This window comes from Hoplias malabaricus, chromosome 14 (assembly GCF_029633855.1).
Source record: "Hoplias malabaricus isolate fHopMal1 chromosome 14, fHopMal1.hap1, whole genome shotgun sequence".
NCBI lineage: Eukaryota > Metazoa > Chordata > Actinopteri > Characiformes > Erythrinidae > Hoplias > Hoplias malabaricus.
This window is the reverse complement of record NC_089813.1, coordinates 15,945,168-15,966,571: the sequence shown is the minus strand read 5'-3', so window position 1 is coordinate 15,966,571 and position 21,404 is coordinate 15,945,168. Positions and strand designations below refer to the sequence as shown.

At 38.5% G+C, this 21,404-nt stretch overlaps 1 protein-coding gene across 1 annotated transcript; it reads left to right on the top strand.

Moving 5' to 3' along the window:
- The first annotated feature begins 1,738 nt into the window (after positions 1–1,738).
- wnt5a (wingless-type MMTV integration site family, member 5a) lies at positions 1,739–21,404 on the top strand. Its single transcript, XM_066643341.1, has 5 exons — positions 1,739–2,275; positions 6,970–7,109; positions 9,313–9,560; positions 15,871–16,163; positions 19,115–21,404. The coding sequence occupies exons 2-5, from the start codon at positions 6,985–6,987 to the stop codon at positions 19,571–19,573; spliced, it is 1,125 nt and encodes a 374-aa protein (XP_066499438.1). The 5' UTR covers positions 1,739–2,275; positions 6,970–6,984; the 3' UTR covers positions 19,574–21,404.

Here is a 21,404-nt window from a genome sequence, read left to right as displayed (position 1 = left end):
TGTGTATGTGATGTACAGCATAGGACTGGCGTCCGACTGGTGTCCTGTCTGTGGTGTGTCTTGGGGCTGTTTCTTCAAAGCTGGCCCCAGACCCACTACGACATTGATCAAGATGAACCTGTTAGAGGAGATGGATGGATGGATGGATGGATGAATGAATGAATGAATGAATTTACAAATGGAGGGCATACATCTCTTTCACTGCAAGATATAAGCTGTGGTCTTCCTATAAGCTTCCTCTTATAACTACAGGTGGGTAATATTACATTTTTTTAGTTTACTCAATTATTTTACATGAAATACACACACACATGATTAATACTGGATTAATACTGCTTTCCAAAAAAAAGCTTGAAAAATGTGTGTGTGTGTATACGTGAGTTTTAGTCAAGTCACACTAATTTTACTGGAATAAGGGTTTAGGCTCCTCTTAGCTCCTCAGCTCAAACATGACCAAACTAAATACACTGCTATCATCCTCCAGAGTCTCTGTGCGCACGCGTCGAGCGCGAGGTGTGTTTATTAGTTTGTTTGTCCCCACGCGCGTCAGTAGCGAGACGCGGAGCACGAGAGCGTTGAGGGAGCAGAGGGGTTTACTTCTCCACACCTGTTTTCCGACAAAGCGCCGCCCCCAACAGCGGGTTGGATACCTCTCACTCTCTCCCTGCGTCACTATTGGTCATAATATCACTGATAAACATTCCTCCATCCTAGAGCAAGAGATAAGCTTTCTTTTCCCCTGTCTTCCTCTTTCTTTCTTCCTTTTTTTCCTTATTTGTTTTTTCACATTTAGCAAGTTCGAACACACTATACGGACAAAGGTTTGGGATCCTCCTACTCATACATCATTGCTCCTGAAATACAGGAGAAGAATATACATCATTTTTTAAAACATTTAAAATACTCTTTATTTCCAAATAACAATCAATATATCACATGCTCTGATAATGCAAAGCTAAAAAATCTGTGGCAGCATCAGGACTGCAAAGAACCCATTAAATCTGGGGGGGGGGGGAAGACAGACATAAAACAACATGCATAGTAGTCATGTGGGATGTTTTTCTTTCTGTGTTTTTCCTGTTGGACTTTAAAAACTAGCTTACAGTGGCTGTTTTAAAAAAAATAAATAAATAAACACTCACAGTTTTATTTTGTTTACTTTAACCACTGAATGGTGATGTCAGAAATCAGGGACATTTCTGATAATGGTTAACTAATTGATAGTTTGGTAACACCATCATTTGAAAAGTGACAGGCCATTTCCTTTAACATGCTGTGACAGGTTAATAAAACCTGGCAATCATTTTCAGCCTCAGCGAATGACACAACAAACTGACCAAAAGCCAATTAAATGCATCATGTGTTAATTAATTTCTGAAACAGAATGAATGACAGAGGACATCATGAAACTATATAATGACATAGGAAATATAGGTCCCTACGTGAGACTCACTCCGAATTAATTCAAATTGAAAAGATATATATACATATAATTATACATTGCTTAACTTTGCAATGCGTATAATAATCTGTATTGCAGTAAAGTCTAACCAACCTCACTACAACTGCTGTAGAAGACAGGCTGCTTGTGAATATGAACTTCTGGCCAATCCCATCGCCGGAGGCGAGGGTGAGCAGCCAATCCTGTCGCAGGGGGCGGGGCTTGTACGAAAACGGGTGGAGAAGAAATCAATAAAGCTGAGGGTCGTTCCCACAGTGGCTTCTAACCTGGAGACGCTCTCGGACAGCGCATGGTTTTCTGGAAACTCTAGCTTCTTCCAACTTTTACCATCGCTCAGCCGCTCTGTTGCAAACAAAACATCGGAAAAAAACCTGCTGAAGGGAAATGCACAAGAGAACGGTGTTTGGCGCAGAATGGAAATCCAAACAGTGGCGGAGATACACACACGGATGTTTTAGCAGGTAGAGAGAGCTGAACACCAACTCCAGACACCGGACTCTTCAAACTGGGATTAACTGCTTTCCCTTCACCTCTGCATTCAGTCACCGCGAGGATTTTTGTCTAAACATTACATGGGAATCTTCTAAGAAAGAAGTCGACGGCAGGAATCATTCTTACCGCTTGTGAATATATCACTACCACAGTCTCAGTGAGGATTGCTCTGGGGCTCTACAGTGTGACTGCGAAACTCCTTGTGGATTGCGAGTGTTTTGGGGTCGAGAAAAGCTGGATACTCTTCACACAGGGACTTGCTTTGGGATTTACCTTCAATATCCATCTTTTTAGAAGCTTCCAGGCTCCGTCATCTGCACAGTAAGTCACACCGCTGCTTTAGTGACTCGCTGTAGTGTCTAAATAGTGGTCAAATGATTTAAAAAAGTGTGATTGCAGTGAATAGAAAGAAAATGTTTTTTTCTCTCCACGATGCGGATAGGTTTAAATCATAGGGAAAAGAATAGAACACATTATGTAGTAGTGTAGGTTTTTTTTTAAACATTAGATAAAAATGAACAGTCCCCAGTCCAAGTCCTGCGCAAAGTGCAAGAGAATAACAGCGGCGTCTGATTGACTGTAAGAAAGCGACTAGAAGTGTAAGAGTTTTCATATTTACTTCCATTCAAAGTTCTGTAGTCATTTCACTCTCAGGACAGACATCTCTCTACTGGACCCCAGCAGTTAGCTTCAGTTAGTTTTCGGACTAGTTTTGTAGTCTATTTGGTTGTAGCTGGCGCTCCCTAGCGGTTTCTTCTGAGGAGGATCACACACAGAGTGAGAACAGTTTTAAAGTAGTCTTCAAAACCAACACTGAGCATCATCACCTTCAAAAGTTTGACCTCATTCAGTTAATGATCAATGCAGTTATTATTTTACTTTTATAACATTTTAAGCAAAAGGCAGTAAACTGACATGGATTTAGTTCAAAATAATTGCACACAATTCTCGTCTTGTATAAAAGATATCCGTGTTTCTGTAGTTTAGTTTATAAGTGTGGTTAGTTACAACATTAGTGGTGGTTTTAAAGAAAAAAAAACTGATTCATTATGATTCAATGTGCCGGCACACTCGAGCTAAAAATAGAATTACTACTTGATACTTCATATATATATATATAAACCAAGGGGGATAAATGCTGTTAAACGCTGCTGTAAATGAGGACACAGGTTTATCGTGGGCCGTATTTGGCAAATGCTGCACCCTTGACTATGCCACTAAATAATTTTCATTTTTTATTAAAAAATAATTTAGCTATTTATTTTATTACCTGTGGCGGGCTGTGGAAATAATTCGATTTATTCTATGTATTATTTTCCTCTCGGGCTGGTGTCCTTTCTCACTCCGCTAAAGCTCCGCTACGTTCAATAGTCGCAGTCCACACATCACTGTTCATTTTAATGAGAAAGCGACACTTGTTTATTGTTTAAAGATAAAAGTCGTGAAGGCATGAGGAACTCGTATTTTGCGACCGCGTGTTCTAAAACACACGAGGAGAAAAGTCATTTTAAAAAGGAACAGGGAAATACAGCTGTGCGCAAGTTTGCAGGGTCCCAGGGGTAATGACCTAAAACACTGAAAAAGTACGACATAACTACCATCCTTTACAGAGGACACGTTTGAACAATTTAATACATTACAGGCGACTTGAATTTATTCGAATATACAACTGTAAAATTACCTTTTTATTTTAATTAATATGTTTGAAATGATAAGAAAGTGTTCTAAAATAGCACTGTACCCCCCCCCCCCCCCCCCCCAACAATGCGCCTCTTTGAAAAGACAAACCGCTCCACGGAGAAAACATCTCAGATATATTTGCTGTATTGTACTTTGTGAAATACTGCAGCGGCAGCTCTCACTGTGACTGTACCGTAGACTCAAAGGGGTGTCTCTAGGTCTTTAGTTAGGAAATAATTTGTACTAAAATCTAAATATAGGTTTTTAAAATTGCAACCATTCAGCTGCAGGGTGTTTTTTTTTTACTTGTTTTTTTTTCTGTGTAAAATAATTCTATTATTTAAAAAAATGTGGAGTATCTTAAAGGTATGCAATTGGACTTTAAGGCCACTGAGGCGCTTGAGCAGAGTACAGAATTTACCTTTAGTGAGCACAAAAAGTACCTGTAGGGAAATACATTATTGTTATTTAATTAATTATTATCATGAAACATGTACAGATTTATATAAAATGAATATTAAAAAGTGAGTACAGCCCATTTTAAGGAACACACTTCTCAGAGCCCTTTCATTTCAAGGAGCTCCATTTCAGCTTTGCATTGAAGGTTGAGACGGACTCCGTTTCACGAGGACATAACCCAGCACATATAGAAATGAGGCCTTTGAGAAACAGAGGAGTGAGGTTCTCTGTTCATTTAAACCATCACCAGCTTTGACAGAGTGGAGTCTAGGCCTAGTGTACATCTCTCTGAGAGTGAAAATAAAATCCAGATCCGTTGGGTTTACTCTCATTACCTTCATTGTCGGTAAGATGGCCCAAAGATTGCGTTATATGGAGATTTTCGGCTTACTCAGAAAGGCCAATTATGTTTAACCGAGCAAGATTCATTCATTTCATGATACTTGTTCACACAAAGAAATAATATAAAATCTGAAAATGTTACGGAGCTCAGTCCTTTTCCAGTGAAAAAAATAATTTCAGTGTAAATATAAGATGGATATTTCTGTTACAGTTTAATAGCAAAATATAAAAAGAAGATATTATATGTCATTCCTCTTGAAGCAAAGTGCATATTCCTTATAACTAAATCAGTAGTTTAGGTCTGACACTGAAGTGTTGGTTGTCATGTATGGGGCACTGAACGTATTTAAAAATGCAGTCATTGGAAATAATTGTGTGCAGTACAACGATCAATGTTTCCCAGAAATGATGTTTAAATAATGAATTCATAAGCTGAATAATGAACTACACTATATTCTGAATGGAGAGCGTTCTGTCCACTGAATCGAACATTTAGTCCAGTGTTAGGCTTAATCCTGTTCTGAGAAACCAACCCTACATCTAAGAGACTATTTGCAGATATGAAGTGTGCCGTTTTCTTGGCTTGAACACGAGCACAGCCTAACTAGCTGGCTTTGGCCTCTGTAGTCCAAAGCAGTTGTGCTTTTTTGTGTCCACTTCAGGCTGGAGTACAGCAGAAGGCTTTCACGCAGGTCTGCCTCAGAGGAGTCCATTAGAGAATGCCTAGATCATTATTTAAGTTGAAGCAGGCAGGGTTACAGGTTGGTTGACCTGCAATGACTAATTATGGGTTTTAAATACCGCCCCAGTCTGTGCACATTTCTATCTTCTGAAGGCTCCCATTAAACGCACAATACATCTTAACATGCTTTCTGCTTAACAGTGGTCCCAGCATAAAATACCCATCAGCACATTGCCATCAACTGGCCGCTTTTGTTGGAATCACGAAGATACAAGTTGTAACCTCAAGCATTTTCTCCAAAGGTTTGGAAGCAGGACCGAAACCACCCGATTGATCTCGTTCACAAAAAGCAGTAAATCACCAAAAGTGCCTATTTTTGCAAAATATCAGATATCTCCACATTCTTTGTTCTTTGGTTTTTTCCGCTGGTAATTTAGAATGATTAAGTGAAATGAAGGGGGGGGGGGGGGGCTGTTCAGAGCTGTGGTCCAGGCTGCGCTGGACGAAGGCACTAAATGGCCGACTGCTGGGCAGAGGGGCTGGGGGCCGCTTCACGTCCATCAGTTTTATGAGCTATGCGAGCTGGGCTTGGGCCTTCAAGCAGAAAGGCCTCAAGAACAATTACACGCATACACTGTGCAGTCCAACATATGCATATAATAGGGGTGAAACAAATAACCGGTCTTTAGATACATTGTGATTCTTTCTCCACAGATTGAAAACTGATTCACAATACGTAACAATCAGATTTTCATAAAGGCTTTGCGTTTCTACAGCATTGGGAGTGGAAAAAAAGTGAACCCCGAGACTTTGTAATCATTAAGCTTTATACAGTAATTTGTCATAGCCAGGACTGGAAGAGGGAGAGCTTTCCAGGATCTTACCAATGCACACATTTGCTGTCACAAATTGTTCAGTGTTCATGTATATGAAATAAAAGGCATGAACTCGCATGTCCAAACATGGCTTTGTTTAACTGCTCTGCAAATTGCTAAAAAATTGCTGCCAGAATAGTCGGTGTCCAAATTCAAGATCAAGTCAAGTTGCCTTTATTGTTGTTTCTCATAATTTGTTTACATTGGAAAAATTTAACGAATTTTACACTACTTGCTTAGATGAATAACAAAATTTGTTACAGGAATAAAAATCAAGAGGGCTTGAAAAGCGAGGAGAAATATTTTATAATCATACTGAACCACACAAGACACAGCACTTACTTTGACCAATCATACAACATGTACTCTAACATATGCATTTACAGCAAAATACAGGTCACTCTTGCCCTGACTCCTTCGCGTTATCTCATGCATTAAAGTTAGGGGTGTGTGATATCGCAGAAATAGTATCACATTTCTTCAAGAGAAGCATGATGAGTTCTTTTGAGATTTGATATGGTGCACAGACACTGATATTAAACCATAGCACAATCCAAAATTAAACAGTGTCCTAATAAATGTTTCACAATCTGTATTTAACCAAATACAGTTAAACCGTACTAATAATTACAAATCCGTTGGTGGGTGTGTGCATTGAGCCCCTATCAGCAGTAAATGCTGATAAGATTTTGGACAGGGAAAGAGAATGAATCAAAGTCAGCCCTCTTCCACACACAATGTCCGTAGATTTAAATGAAGTTTTTAATTTTTTTTTATTTATTTATTTTTTAATCAGTATAGGTTAATACATGGTATAATTTTCAGAAAAGACGGTTGTCATATGATCTGTGTTTTATTTGTAAAGATATATCTTCTTGTTTCTCAGAATAGAATATTGTGCTTTAGTTTATCATGATAATGGTAAACATGGTATGATTACCTTTTTGTATTTATGATGGTTTTCTGTCTTTCTTCAGAGCTGCTCTTGCAAGATGATGTTCATAAGCAGAGCCATCTGCTCAGGCTGTGTCAGAACGATGGATGCCCGGCATGGAGTGATAGCCATCACCTTCTTGGCCTTCTTCATGCAGGTGGTGGTGGAGGCTACCTCGTGGTGGTAAATGTCCATTTATATACAGTATACACATTCTAAGACCAGCACATCTCTGTTTGTTTGTGGTTGACTTTAAGGTTGGCCAGACTTGCTGCCATGCCAGATGTAGCATGGATAATGGGCTTGACAAAACAAGATGAATATTCTCTCTCGCTCTCTCTCTCGCTCTCTCTCTCTCTCGCTCTCGCTCTTTTTTTTTTTTTTGTCTCGCGCTCTGAGTGCTACATTGTGTCTTAAGTCGTTGTGGTTCCGTTTCTTGGTGTCCCACCACATATGAAGTCGTTCTAAAAAAGAAAAAGAAAGCCTCCCTCTAACATGCTGACTTTAGCACATGCACGTTGCTCACATCTGACTTTTTCCCCCTTCTTTATTTTCTTTTCCCCTGCATTGCCAAACCAAAATGATGAATATTATATAAAACATAGAATGCTGTGGTTTTTGAATGAATTTCCAAATATGTGCCGGCACGAACTGCGTAGGCTCCCTTGTGTATGTGTGTGTGTGTTCGTTCTATGGGCTTGTCCTTCCTTCTTCCATTAATAGCAAAGGCCAAATTTGTCCACCCAGTTCCAGATATCAGACAAAACCAACTGAATTTGTTAGTGGGTGGATGCATTTGCTGATTACTGGGTATGTTTTGCTCAGTATGTATTACTGCAGTGACTACATTGGTTTCAAATATTGTGCATTTGTGATTTACTTAACTCTTAAACCTAATGGAAAAATGAATAGTTCACTAGAGCTCAACCTGAAAATGCAAATAAAACAGGATTCAGGGAAAATTGGAATCTTTTTTTTTTTTTTTTTTTTTTTTCCCCTCCCCCCTCTCTTTTCAAAACACAACTACCCTTCGCTGTTTTGTTTCTCTGCTGTAGTCTCTATTTCCAGCAAATATCAGTTCTGCAATGACTTCTGAATCCATTACAATTTGTTTGCAGGGCTGAATGGAGCACATCTATCTGACGACACACTTCAGACACAAACGCTATAAATGCGGTCTTGCCACATCTCGGTTTACTCGACTGATTTCAAAATGTTATCAATTTTTCTAAAAGGCTTTTCTTCCCTGAATAAAGAGACTAATTTTATTGCAATTATTTTCTCATATTCATTCCTCACTGCATATAATCCTTGCCTCTGCATCTTTTCAAACACACACTGCTGATTGGACAGTACATCGTTTGACAGTGGATAACAATCCCACTTCCTCCCCTAATTCTTTCCTTACCAGACTCCTTCTCAAGTGCACAGGGCAATGGACAGCATATGGTACAGCTGGTATGTGGCCTAGCCCTGGAGTGATGTGAAAATATAATCAAAAACTGATATATATATAGATCCTCAAAATTAAGGTGCTATAAAAATTAAAGACTCTAATACATAAAGTAGTTAAACAGACTCTGGTAGTTTATTAGCAGAGTATGATGATTCAGTCTATATTCTTAAACTCAGTACTATGGATGCCATTTTCTAGAATTATTAGTGGTTTTGTCAGTTTTATTTTAATTCTTGTGCATTACAAATCTACAGATAAAGTTGTTTGGTTTGTACTAGCATTGTGATATTAAAAGCATGCAAGACGAGACTTTTATTTGTGTAAGAGGAGACTATTAAAGAAATACAGTAAATATATATAAATTAGGGCACTAATGTTTGAATTATGCAGTTTATTTATTTTGGTACACTTTTTAAATAAAAGTGGATTTTAATCAGCAGGCCTTTCTTGGAATGTAGTGGAGGTGTTGGAGCAAATAAAACATTAAAATTAACAGGACCTGATTCGTTTCAGAGATCCATTTATTAAAATATACAGATTTCTAGAGCTGTTAATGTAGTATACTCTGCCCTATAGGGAATTAACAGCACAACAAGTTTTGAACCGTGTCACAGCTTATTTGATAGTATTGTAACTGTACTGGCACATTATCTAGAAAAAAAAAAATCTTATACCAATAAATGGTTGGAACCTCAATATCAGTTCTTTATTGACCATTCAGTATATCTGTTGCACCACAGTTTGAAACTTAATGTTGAGTATGAGCTTTTTCAGTGTTTGTGTATGCACACATATTAAATTCCTGCTCAATTTTAAAAATGCTCACACGTGCTAATGATTTACTGTCTAAGAGTGTTGTTGGGGGCACAGTGTATCAAATTTCCTAGTAGGCTAACTGTGTGTGTGTGTGTTTGTGTTTGCTTGTTACAGGTCTCTGGCTATGAATCCATTGCTGATTCCCGAAGCTTACATCATAGGAGCGCAGCCTCTGTGCAGTCAGTTAGCAGGACTGTCTAAAGGCCAAAAGAAGCTATGCCAGCTATACCAGGACCACATGCAGTACATAGGAGAGGGAGCCAAGACAGGAATCCGTGAGTGTCAGTATCAGTTCCGCCATCGCCGCTGGAACTGCAGCACCGTGGACAACTCCTCTGTGTTCGGGAGAGTCATGCAGATCGGTGAGTACTTGGCTTTGGTATGAATAGAACACAGCTTGTAATTCAAGAGAAGCAGTTTTTTTTTTTTTTTTTAAAAAACACCTAAGATGTGTTGAAGCATGGAAAAATCATCTTAACCAAACATCAAAAATATCAACACTGGCAAAATGAACCTGATAAGACACCAATGTCCAATACATAATTTAAGTCATTATCATTTTTACAATTAACACCTCTTACACCAGGCAGTCTAAGACCGTTGCCAAATGTGTGCAGGGCACAGCCATGATACGTGGCATTGTCATATAAAATTTGTGTATTTTGTATGTATATTTTGTCATTTATATATCAAGCTACAAGAAGAATGCCTGGCACCCACTTAACCGTACACTTACTTGACCTGCCACATTGGCTTCTATGTGGTACAGTAGTATTTTTACTAGACTTTTCCATGTTCTTTTCCTATTCCTTTATTGCGCTAAACACACACTACAGATTCTGTACCCCATTAATCTAAACTTACTAACCAAATCTTTTTCTGGCACGTTCCTGACAAAGACATATTAGGTGCAAACTCCACTTACATACTGGAGGTTTAGAACAAGTCGTGAATGTTGTGCCTCATGCATGCCATGTTACTTACAAACCACTGCAGAACGAGATTAATGACTAAATATGGCCCTTGGACATGAAGGGATCAAAGTCGTAGCCAAATACACAAGGCTACTTAGTATGCCCTGATTATTGTTTGTGATTTGTGGATGCTGGTTGAGCTTGTAGTAGGATGTGCTTACAGTCTGTCTCTAAACACACTGCTTTAGTTGAAGCAAAGGTCAAAGAAAAATGTACATGTTTGAGACAAAAGCTTACATACACCTAGGCTAATATTAAACTCTTAAACTAAACTCAATTTATTCACATATCCAAATGTTAAATCCATTATTTTGTCGTGCTTTATTTAAAGTAGGGTATGTACCCCGTTTCAAACAAGAAATTAATTAAAAATGGAGACAAATATATATTAGGGTTTTTATAGATCAAAATGTCATATACAATGTGTTTTTTTTTTTTTGTGGCATGGCATTTTAATTTATTAGCTTAAACACTTTGGACAGCCTTGCACAAACTTCTAGAATTTAAGCCCCTTCGTCTTAACTGAAGTTAGTTTGTTGGTCTCCTTGCTCAAGCACACCTTTGCAGTTTGGCCCACACATTTTCTCTGAAAGTCTTTACAATGGCCAGTCAATACATTCACCTTGTTGCCCTTAAGCTGTTTTGACACAAATATTGAGGAATGCTCAGGATCATTGTTCTAGAGGCAAACACACATGCAGAAAAGTTTTGTGTTGTTTCAGTATCCTTCTCCTTAATGATACAATTTGTTTTCTTTTTTTTTTGTTTTATTTTTAAAGTACAATTGTCCCATTCCCAGAAACATATTGCCATCCCCTTGCCTCAGATTCGTAAGGGTGTTCTACCTGGTTTTAGAGTGTGAGTGTCTTTCAGGCCATGGCGAATGCTCTTAATGGTGGATGTAGACACTTTGGTACCTGATGCCTTCAGCTCATTCAATAGTTCTGTGGTTATCTTTGGTTTCATTTGGAATGAGATGTATTCAGCCCTGGAACTTAATTTGCACTTCCTTCCTGAAGAATGTAGCATTTATCCCACTTGTGTCAAAAGCGATAAAGATGCTGTCTGTAAATGTAGGCCTTTAAATGTAGTCAGAATTGCTTTAATGGACTCCTAATGTGGAAGGTGGTGAATGAGAAGCTTCTAAAATTCATTTACATCCATTTCTGAAATCCCTCACTGTTTAGAGAGTGTCCGTATATAAATGTTTGACCTACTGAATATCTGAAAGATTTTAAGCTCAATTAAAGAAAGAATTAAAGCTGCCAAATAATTTTTTCTGATCTGATGTGCATCAAAGTAGATGCACTAAATTTGTGGTTTAAAAGCCGTATGTAATCTCCTGGCCTCAACAGTTTGCACATGTATGTTTTAAATATTTTAAGTATGGTCTTTATTTGGGTTTCAATATATACAGAAAAACTGTCAAATATTAGTCAGAAGAAAACATGCAGTGCAGTGGGTTTTCCCATTTTGGGGGCAAAGTGTGCTTAATGCAAAGAGGGTGTGCATGGTATTGCTCATTTTTAGCAGCTGTGGTCAAGAGGAATACTTCTACGGTGAGGTCTGTGAATAAATCAAAATGGAGGTTCCCTCTAAGCGGCTCTCGTCTGACACTGAGAATGGCGAGTAATTGGGTTGTGCCCAAATGTATATCATGTATTTTACTCAGCGCTAACAAAAAGCAAGGCCTGTTAGTCTTAGCCCTAACGCTATCCTAGATGATAACTATCAATTTGGTCTTATTTTGTGTTGTAATGCCATCACACTGTGCAAAAACCCATAACCACTTACACATACCCTAAGTGTAGCACACTGAGCCTCTGTGTGGACCTTACTCCGTTCCAAATTTTAAATTTGTAGGAAAAAATATTCAAATGCCACATCAGCAGTCCTAAGGGTGGTTATGTGGTAGGGATTATGACATTTACAAGCTAGATCAAACCTAGTTACTTTGGAGTAATGCTGACTTTAGGAAATATGTAGTATTAAATGATTTTTGTCGGTCAAGATAAAGTCTATAAAACCGCTGAGGGTATATTCCCGTTTAAATTACTGGCATGATATTCCTGTATCTGTCCTTACATTCATTTTACGTTTAATTCTAATTTGCTATTCTAAAAGCTACTGTCTGTAGATTGAGGTTTGTTGCTTAGATATGTGGTATTCCATGGAGGATTTTAAGTTTCAGAAACCTTGACTTGGCGCGTCATAGGTGAGACAGTAGCATTAAATGCAATGAGTCACTCTGAGGTAGGAGTAGTATTAAAGATATGATGATATAACCAGTGCCTTAGGCCAAGGTTTTGCGGTTTGGGAGGGTGTGTAGTTGTTTTATTTATAAAAGTCAGTACCATCATTACCAAGTGTAATTGCTTATTATTTTTTACCAAAGGAAGACTTCTTTTCATGTCACTGTTATTGAAGTAATTCATTTTAAGTAGTCTATATTGGCCGTCATTCTAAATTAGACATATGACAAGAAATATTACAACATGAAATATAAAATATTTGAAATTGACATCAGTAGAGAAAAATGAGAACCTGTTGGTTCACAGTATTAACAGGAATGCTTACAATTCTTAGTGTTCTTTCTCACTGATTAGTGATTTCACACACTGAGAAGAGCAGAATAAACAAAATGGCTACCAAACTTTTTCTTGCAAACCACATGCATTTAAACCTTGCAGCTCCTGCTTCAAAAGCTACCCTGTGTGATTTTAAAGGAGACATTTATTATTCCCATTTTCCACAGGTTTACTTGGCTCCCTGGGATCTTAAACATATCACAGACATTTCCTTTGGTCAAAATACCAAACAACACAGCACAGTTTAGACCCCTATCTAAACAGCCCAGTTCAGAACGGCAAGTTTCAGCACCTGTTCCTTTTAAGAAAGAATGAGCCACAGCCCATTTCAGCGTCAGAGCCCAGAAGTGAGAAGCGAGCAGCAGAATTTAGCCATTTTAATTTGATGCTTTCTCCTCTGTTGTCATGTTCGACATGTTTAATCTGTATATTTATTTATCATTGCTCATTGTGTTTTTGCTCAGTTTAACTTTGTCTTTGAGATCTCACATAAACACGGGTCCAGCGCTGTGATTGGAGAGATTCAGACGAGGGGGTTGATGAATTCTAAAGAGTCTGCACTTGATGTGAGAAGCTGCGCAACATCAGAACGGCTTGTTTTATCTTTTCTGTGGCAGCCTTCAAGAAACTGGAATCCCACACAGACTTGGCAGATCCAAATATGCATCCTGTTTGTCTGTGTTGTCTACCTCAGCCTGTCCTGGAAATGAATGTTGAGATTGTAGAGGTCTTGTGCCCTAACCCAAGCTAGGCTGGATCTTGCAATAGTAAGGGTGTCTGGATGGGAAGAGGAAGTCATATTGAGGACAGAGCGTCTCAAGAGATTTTCAATGAGGCCCATCTCTCAAACCTTTCTAAAATTAAGAAAAAGTTATTAACCTTTCCTCTGTTTTGCCAAACCTTGCACAAGAACCTTTCCATCTGGATGACATTCATTCCTAACCTCCCTGCCCCCTCTCTCCCTCTCTTAATCTTACCCTCTTATTTCATCGCCTGCGTTGTTTCAGACTGGAAGGTGTCTTTACTTTGTTCAGCTGTGGGTCAGGAAGCTGAATAAAGCCCTGGTATTGCCTTACATTCTCAATCCCATGTCTGTGAAAAACCTGCTTCTTATAATAGGCTATTATTAGCTCTTTTCAAAAGTAATAGACTCTCGTGCTGTAAAGGAGCATATTCTTAAGCGCACCGTCCACTTCAGATTAGGTCTGTCTTCTAATGCTGGAAAGTCAGTGGTCTTTTGGGTATCCCTCAGGCATAATATGAAAATTTCCTGTGAAGGGATGTGGATCGGTGTAGTTAAGGAACTGCTTGAAGGTAGGAACTACTATGAATACAAAATTTATCCACCAGCAGGGGGCATTATCACATTTCTGAAGCACCTGTGCACCCTTGGGCAAACCACTAAATGTATGTTGTGTCAGTTGAAGAGATCAATCCATATGCAAGGCCTGGCCATGACTTTACTGCCAAATGGAGACCTCAGCAAGCCTGGATTTCTCAACATGGATGAATGTGTCTCCCTATGGGCAAATGCCTTGGTGAAATCTCGGACCATTTTTTTTTTTTGTTTATTTATTTATTTATTTTTTGGGGGGTTTGGGGGTTGGGGGGGCTCTTGGATTGGACTTGGACTTGCAGGCATTGATATATACATAATGAGTTGGCCACATGGTTCTGTTGGAAGATTTTATGGGAGATGTAATTCTGTAAGTTACCTGACCGTCCTTATCATTAATCATTAGGGGGATACTCCAGCTTATGTTGCCACCAAGAAGCCTGTCTAAAGAACTAAACAGATGAGTACATTACATTATGATCTGGAGAGCTCTTGAGAGTTTCCATGTACATTTATGTACAAATATGCATTGCATGCCGTTGGTGGTACCTGCAACCAAGTTTAAAATGAGCCTTTGTGATGGCGATGGTGGAAGTGGTGGAGTTGTTTTAATGTTTTGTTATTTTTGGAGGTTCTGCTTTTCAGGCTCTGACTGGCACTGGAAACCTAACTGCAAACGTGATGGCTTGGATCAACTGTACAATATATCTTTAAACTAACATTACACCATAATGTTTATTTAAAGTCCAATTCGTGTACATTTCAAACTTTAAACCTAGAGAGACACTGTAAAATGGACAAATTGGAACACTTTCTGATGAATTAGTCATACAGCAAATGGTGATTGCTTCCCGTGCTTTATGTGGTCAGTGCAGATGCATTTAAAGCAAATTAAATGGGGAAATTCCAGCTGTGAGAGATATCAGACTACTTATACCAGAACCACTGGACAAGAAATTTATAATCAACGTATCAGCAGGGAGGAAAATAATCTCCAAAATGTATCTATGATAGCCTAATAACACTTAAACACCACATTCATCTAATTGTGCAGACCACAGCAAAACAACATAAACAAAGTAAAGCCTTGGCTAGCACCCTGATGCGTTCCCTGTTGATAAAAAAAATTCTACTGGAATATGTTATGCTTGTTATCTGTTTTATTTATGGTCAGCTCGGGTTAGCACTATGGAAAAGACATTTTCTAATAAGTGTTTTTAACGCAGATTTTATTCATTCATTGTCTGAAACCACTTATCCAATTCAGGGTCGCGGTGGGTCTGGAGCCTAATCGGAATCACTGGGTGCAAGGCGGGAACACGCCCTGGAGGGGGCGCCAGTCCTTTACAGGGCGAGACACACACACCTACGGACACTTGAGTCGCCAATCCACCTACCAACGTGTGCCTTTGGACCGTGGGAGGCAACCGGAGCACCCGGAGGAAACCCACATGGACACAGAGAGAACACACCAAGCTCCTCAGACAGTCACTCGGAGCGGGGCTCGAACCCACAACCTCCAGCTGTGTGACTGCAAAACTACCTGCTGCGCCACTTTATTATTATTATGTATTATGATTTTTAAGCCATCCTGAATTTCTTTTTCTGTGACCCAATTTGCCACTTACATTGGAAATCTTTTGATTGTTTTGTGTATTTTTCATTCTGACAAATCACCAAAACTGTCCATGCATTCAAATACATATATCAGAAATATCTAAATAAATGTACACAGTGCCTCAACTTACCATATCTATATTTACATATTTAACAGGAAGTCGTGAGGCAGCATTTACATACGCCATCAGCGCCGCCGGTGTGGTGAATGCAGTGAGTCGAGCCTGCAGGGAAGGAGAGCTGTCAAGTTGTGGCTGCAGCAGGGCAGCTAGGCCTAAAGAGCTGCCTCGAGACTGGCTCTGGGGAGGTTGTGGAGACAACCTCAACTATGGCTACCGCTTCAGCAAAGAGTTTGTGGACGCCCGTGAACGAGAAAAGACGTTCGATAAAGGAACCATGGAGAATGCACGAATATTGATGAACCTCCATAACAATGAAGCAGGACGAAGGGTGAGCCATTGCTTTGTTTGTTACCTAGATATTAGACTTTTGCTAGAGCAAAAAAATGCATGAACTTATAGTATTTACACATTAGATATATATTAGCTTGGTACTAGTATTTGGAAGGATGGTGTTTTAAAATAAACATTAGGTATATCAGACTTTCTAAAAGATGCTTTCTTTTGACATTTTGTTGCTCTTGCTTATACCCCACCGTTTATATGTTAATGTTTAACTCAAAATAGTAGCCTTAATCTTAAAACTGCAATAATTATGAAAGTAAGATAACGACAAAAACAACTTAAAAAACAAACGTGGTGTAGTTGAGGTTAATGTAATTACCTGAGGACACATTGCTGTATAGTAGTAAAAGTGTAGGGAATGCTTAGATATGCATAAAATAACATCAGTTCAGTTCCTAGTTTCCCCTAATTTTGACTTGACTTGACTAACTGCTCCAGGGTCATTAGTCAAATCCATCACCTCACCTGATGAAGCAGTGAGTCAAACCAAGTATTGGAGTATAACTGTACTAAAATAGATTAAAAAAAACAGGTGATAAGAGGCTAATTTTTTTTTCTCATTTATTTATGTATTTGTTTAATAAAGATCAAATAAACCATAATTGGTCAGTATACTAGCTTTTATTATGGTAATGTTATTATTTGTAGTGTTACTATTCAGAAAACACAATGTTTAAGTTTCATGTCATCCACGTTTCTGAGGTGGTTTATATACAGCTGAGAGTGAGCGTGACAGTATAATGGAGGCTGAAAATACAGGTCAGCCTGAGCTGTCCATCAGCTCTCATCTGGTTAACAGCTTGCTTTGGCCTGCTGCGTTTGAAGAGAAGGTCTTTGATCTGCCTGTTTCCGAAGCTCTAGGGCCATCCAGTCATGACATCTCTTTTATTCTCCATCCACCTTGGCTGAACCCATGTCCAAAGAAAATCTTTGTCCTGTTGAAGAAACTACACCTTTTAATGATAAATGTTGTAAATAAAGATCTGCCATGTCAGTTCTCACTGAATGAATTTTTCTGTACAGATGACTGGCCGCTTTAATTCTTTATTAAACAGAAGGCTCTGGAAATGTGAAATGAACTGAAGAACATATGTTAGAACCATGCATGAAAAACACTACAGTCCTGTTTATTCACATATTTATTTTTCTTCATTAGCTTTTTATGGAGTTCCTTGAAATATTTGTGTCACTCTACTTTCCTTCTAATGCTGGAAGATAGCTGTTTGGGTCTACCTCAGACTTTACTTGACTTCATTTTCTAAACTCAAGTGTTTGGTAGCCAAGCTACAAAACACCAGTAATCTAACAGCAGACTTGGATAAATGATCACATCGGTTAAAGAACTAAAGCTTTCCAGAGTGGCTGTGCCAAGTTTTGCAGACAAATGGAGATCATTAGAGTGAGTGTTTAATCAAGGCCAACAGTATGTAGAAAATGACAGTATCTGTAATGAACTACTGGTATGACACTTGGTATATGTTGACAATTTCAGGGGACTTGAAACTCATAAATTCTAGGAAATTAGTATGATATTTATATACGATAAGCACAGTTTATCGCATTACAACTTATTGGACTGAAAAGGGAAGTGCTACAAAAATGACTTCTGAATGAAATTTTAGCAGAAATAGTGTACTAATAATGTAATAATGTTTTAAGCAACATATAAAAATATATTTTTACACCGCTCCGGGTGACTGTCTGTGAGGACTTCTCCCTGTGTGGGCGTGGGTTTCCTCCGGGTGCTCCAGTTTCCTCCCACAGTCCAAAAACACATGTTGGTAGGTGGATTGGCGACTCAAAAGTGTCCGAATGTGTGAGTGAATGTGTGAGTGTGTTGCCCTCTGAAGGACTGGCGCCCCCTCCAGGCTGTATTCCCGCCTTGTGCCCAATGATTCCAGGTAGGCTCTGGACCCACCGCGACCCTGAACTGGATAAGCGCTTACAGATAATGAATGAATGAATAATAATATATTTAAAAAGCTGTTTATTTGGGCAATGAGCATTTATTTGCTCAGAAAAACAATAGGCTATACTCTAGAACACAATATTCTTTCATTCATTGTCTGTAACCACTTACCCAGTTCAGGGTCACGGTGGGTCCAAAGCCTACCTGGAATCACCCGGTGCCAGTTCTTCACAGGGCAACACATTCACTCACACCTATGGACACTTTTGAGTAGCCAATCCATCTACCTATAACACAATATGCAGCCTGGTCATTTCTATCATTTATATGTTAGTTAAACTTGGGCCATTTTTATGCATCGTTATCATGCAATTTCTGGTTTTGTCACTGCTCCTGATCTTATTTTTCTAATCGGCTCACTAGATTAAAATAAATAAATAAATAATACTTTTAAAAAATTGTAAAATCTGTTTACTGTCTTCTGGTCCATCTGAATAGGTATTCTCATGTTTTTACAAGCAAAACACCTGTAAAATAAATAATAAATAAACTGTTTTCCTAACTTTGGAAAATAATGTAGGTTAGACACAGTATGAAAACTATAAACATGTTGGAAGAAAAATGTTTAGACTACTTTTTCTCTCAACAGAATGCACATTATCCTCAGAAAAGCATAATGCGATGTACTGTGTAGTAATTCACCACAATAAATGACAAAAGGGTTACACTGCCTTTATACCAAGCAGTTGTTACTACTGTTCTCTGCATAGTCCACCACCTTGATAGTGTGTGGTCAGCAGTAGTCCTACAGTGATCCATTTTAACAAATAGAGTGGGTGGGGTAATTTTAAAAGTAATGCATGTTATTGAGAGTGCTCATAAAAGTATAATGTGATGTAATGTGTGCGAATTAACCATAATAAATTACAAAATTGTTGTACTGCCCATGTCTAGGCAAATATGTTACATAATATTATAATTTTTAATGCTCCGATTATATTATACCTTTTTATTGCTCTCTTGATCAGACGGTGTCAGACCTGGCCCATGTCTCCTGCAAATGCCATGGTGTATCGGGCTCCTGCAGTCTGAAAACATGCTGGCTGCAGTTGGCTGATTTCCGCAAGGTTGGCGATGCGCTAAAGGAAAAGTACGACAGCGCCGCCTCCATGAAGCTCAACAGCCGTGGCAAGCTGGTGCAGGTGCACTCCAAATTTAATGCACCCACCCACAACGACTTGGTCTACATCGACCCCAGCCCAGACTACTGCGTCTTCAACCGGACCACTGGCTCGCTAGGCACGCAGGGCCGCCTCTGCAACAAAACCTCCGAGGGCATGGACGGCTGTGCCCTCATGTGCTGCGGCCGTGGCTACGACCAGTTTAAGGCCACGCTGGTGGAGCGCTGTCACTGCAAGTTCCACTGGTGTTGCTACGTCAAGTGCAAGCGCTGCTCCAGGATCGTCGACCAGTTTGTGTGCAAGTAGCCCAAGCCCCCTTTATGTGAGTGAATGAGTGTATGAAAGAAGATGGAGACACGTTGGGGAGGATGTGGAATGGAAAGGAAAAAAAGAAACTATATAAATTATATTTATAGAGTCAAACGATTATACCGTGATGGAAAGACTGACAGTTCTTCTTTGTGTTGGTTTGTTTTTTTCTATCTTTCTCAAAGCAATAGGTACAAGAAGTTTAAAGAAACTGAAAATATTTATTTTGTGAGATTTGTTTTTCTCTCTTCTAGCTTTTTAAAGTGGAACACTTTAATTTTATTGCAGTTAGTGCAAACTGACAACTCCGATTACAAAAAAAAAAAAAAAAAAAATACAAAAAAAAAAACAATGCCCTTTGATAATACACAAAGGGTAAATCATTTTATTTGGCCTGATAAGTAGTGCACTGACATTTTGCTCAACCACACTGAATGGCTTGAGGAATTCGGTGCTTAAATGTTTAGTTTCAGTCTCAACCACTGCCTGCTGCTCAGAGCCTGGTTTTTGTAGATCAAAAAGAGTGGATATATCATGGTCGTTTTGGGTTACATGGATAAGCTCACCAGTGCCTTGAACCAAAGCACACTTAAGGTATACAAGCTATGCTCCAGGCCTTATCAACTGTCTAGCTTGAACTAATTTAAAGAACAACAAAGAACTACCATCACTATAAACATTGCCCAAAACTATTAGAGTTTTGTATTTCACAGAATTCTTTACTTGGACAACTATTATTCAAATAGGTTTGTATTTATAGTTTGCTTCAAATGACTGTTGCTTTGTTGTCACCTGCTTCTCCTTGAGCAAACTTGGTAAAGCACGGATGAAAAGGTGGGACCAACTCTGCTTTGTGCTCTCCAAGGTGGCCCTTGACTACACAATGGCTGTGCTCATTCTAGGAAGAAAGATTGGCAAATTCTGTTCTCTTTGCCAAGCCTCACACAAGTCAAATGGGAGTCCACATGGTTTTGGGTATGGAAAGATGTTATGGGTTGTTCACTGGAGCATATATACTGCAAAAAATTAAATAAATAAAAAAACAACAAAAAAACAAACAAACAAACAAAAAAACCATAAAAAAAGCATATTGGTGGTGCTGATTTACAATAGGGGGTAGACACTGGGAATTCATAAACTGAAATAGTTAAAATGTTCTTTACACAGGTCTTTACAAAAAATCCTGTTAAATAGTTCTGTTCTTGAAGGGCACATTAATGTTGTTACAGCCAGTTGTGTTCATCTGCTTTTGAAACAGATGGCTTTTAGTCAGAACTGAAATATTGCTTTTTTTTAGGTTTGTCATAAACTTTCATTTAACTGCTATACAGTTACCACTAGTTATCCTTACAATGTCCTATTTCATTTTTATCATTGCTACTATTCATTATAAATTCAACCAGTATATTTATTAGCTGTCAAATCTGAGGCTTTCAAAAGGTATTTCTTATGACTCACTTATATATGTATATTTTTCTTTTAAATCAAACTGTTAATATGCCTTAATAAATTTTAAACCTTAAAGTCATACAATGGTAAAACAAAGCTTGAATCATTGATTAGCCATTTTACACTTTCCCACAACAGCCATCTATTTTTCCTCTATGCAATTACATGTATCGCCCCAGTAGCCTCGTTTCAAAAGTGTGTGTATGTATTCTGACTTAAACTGACAGTTGTTTTATGTTTGTACAGAAATTAAGGTAAGATTTGTCTGTATTTTTATATTCACTCTTCCAGAACTATTAAGCATCTGCATACAACAGATTCTGAGAAACGTATTCTCTGACTTAAGAAACAAATCAAACTTCTTCAACAAATAAATAAG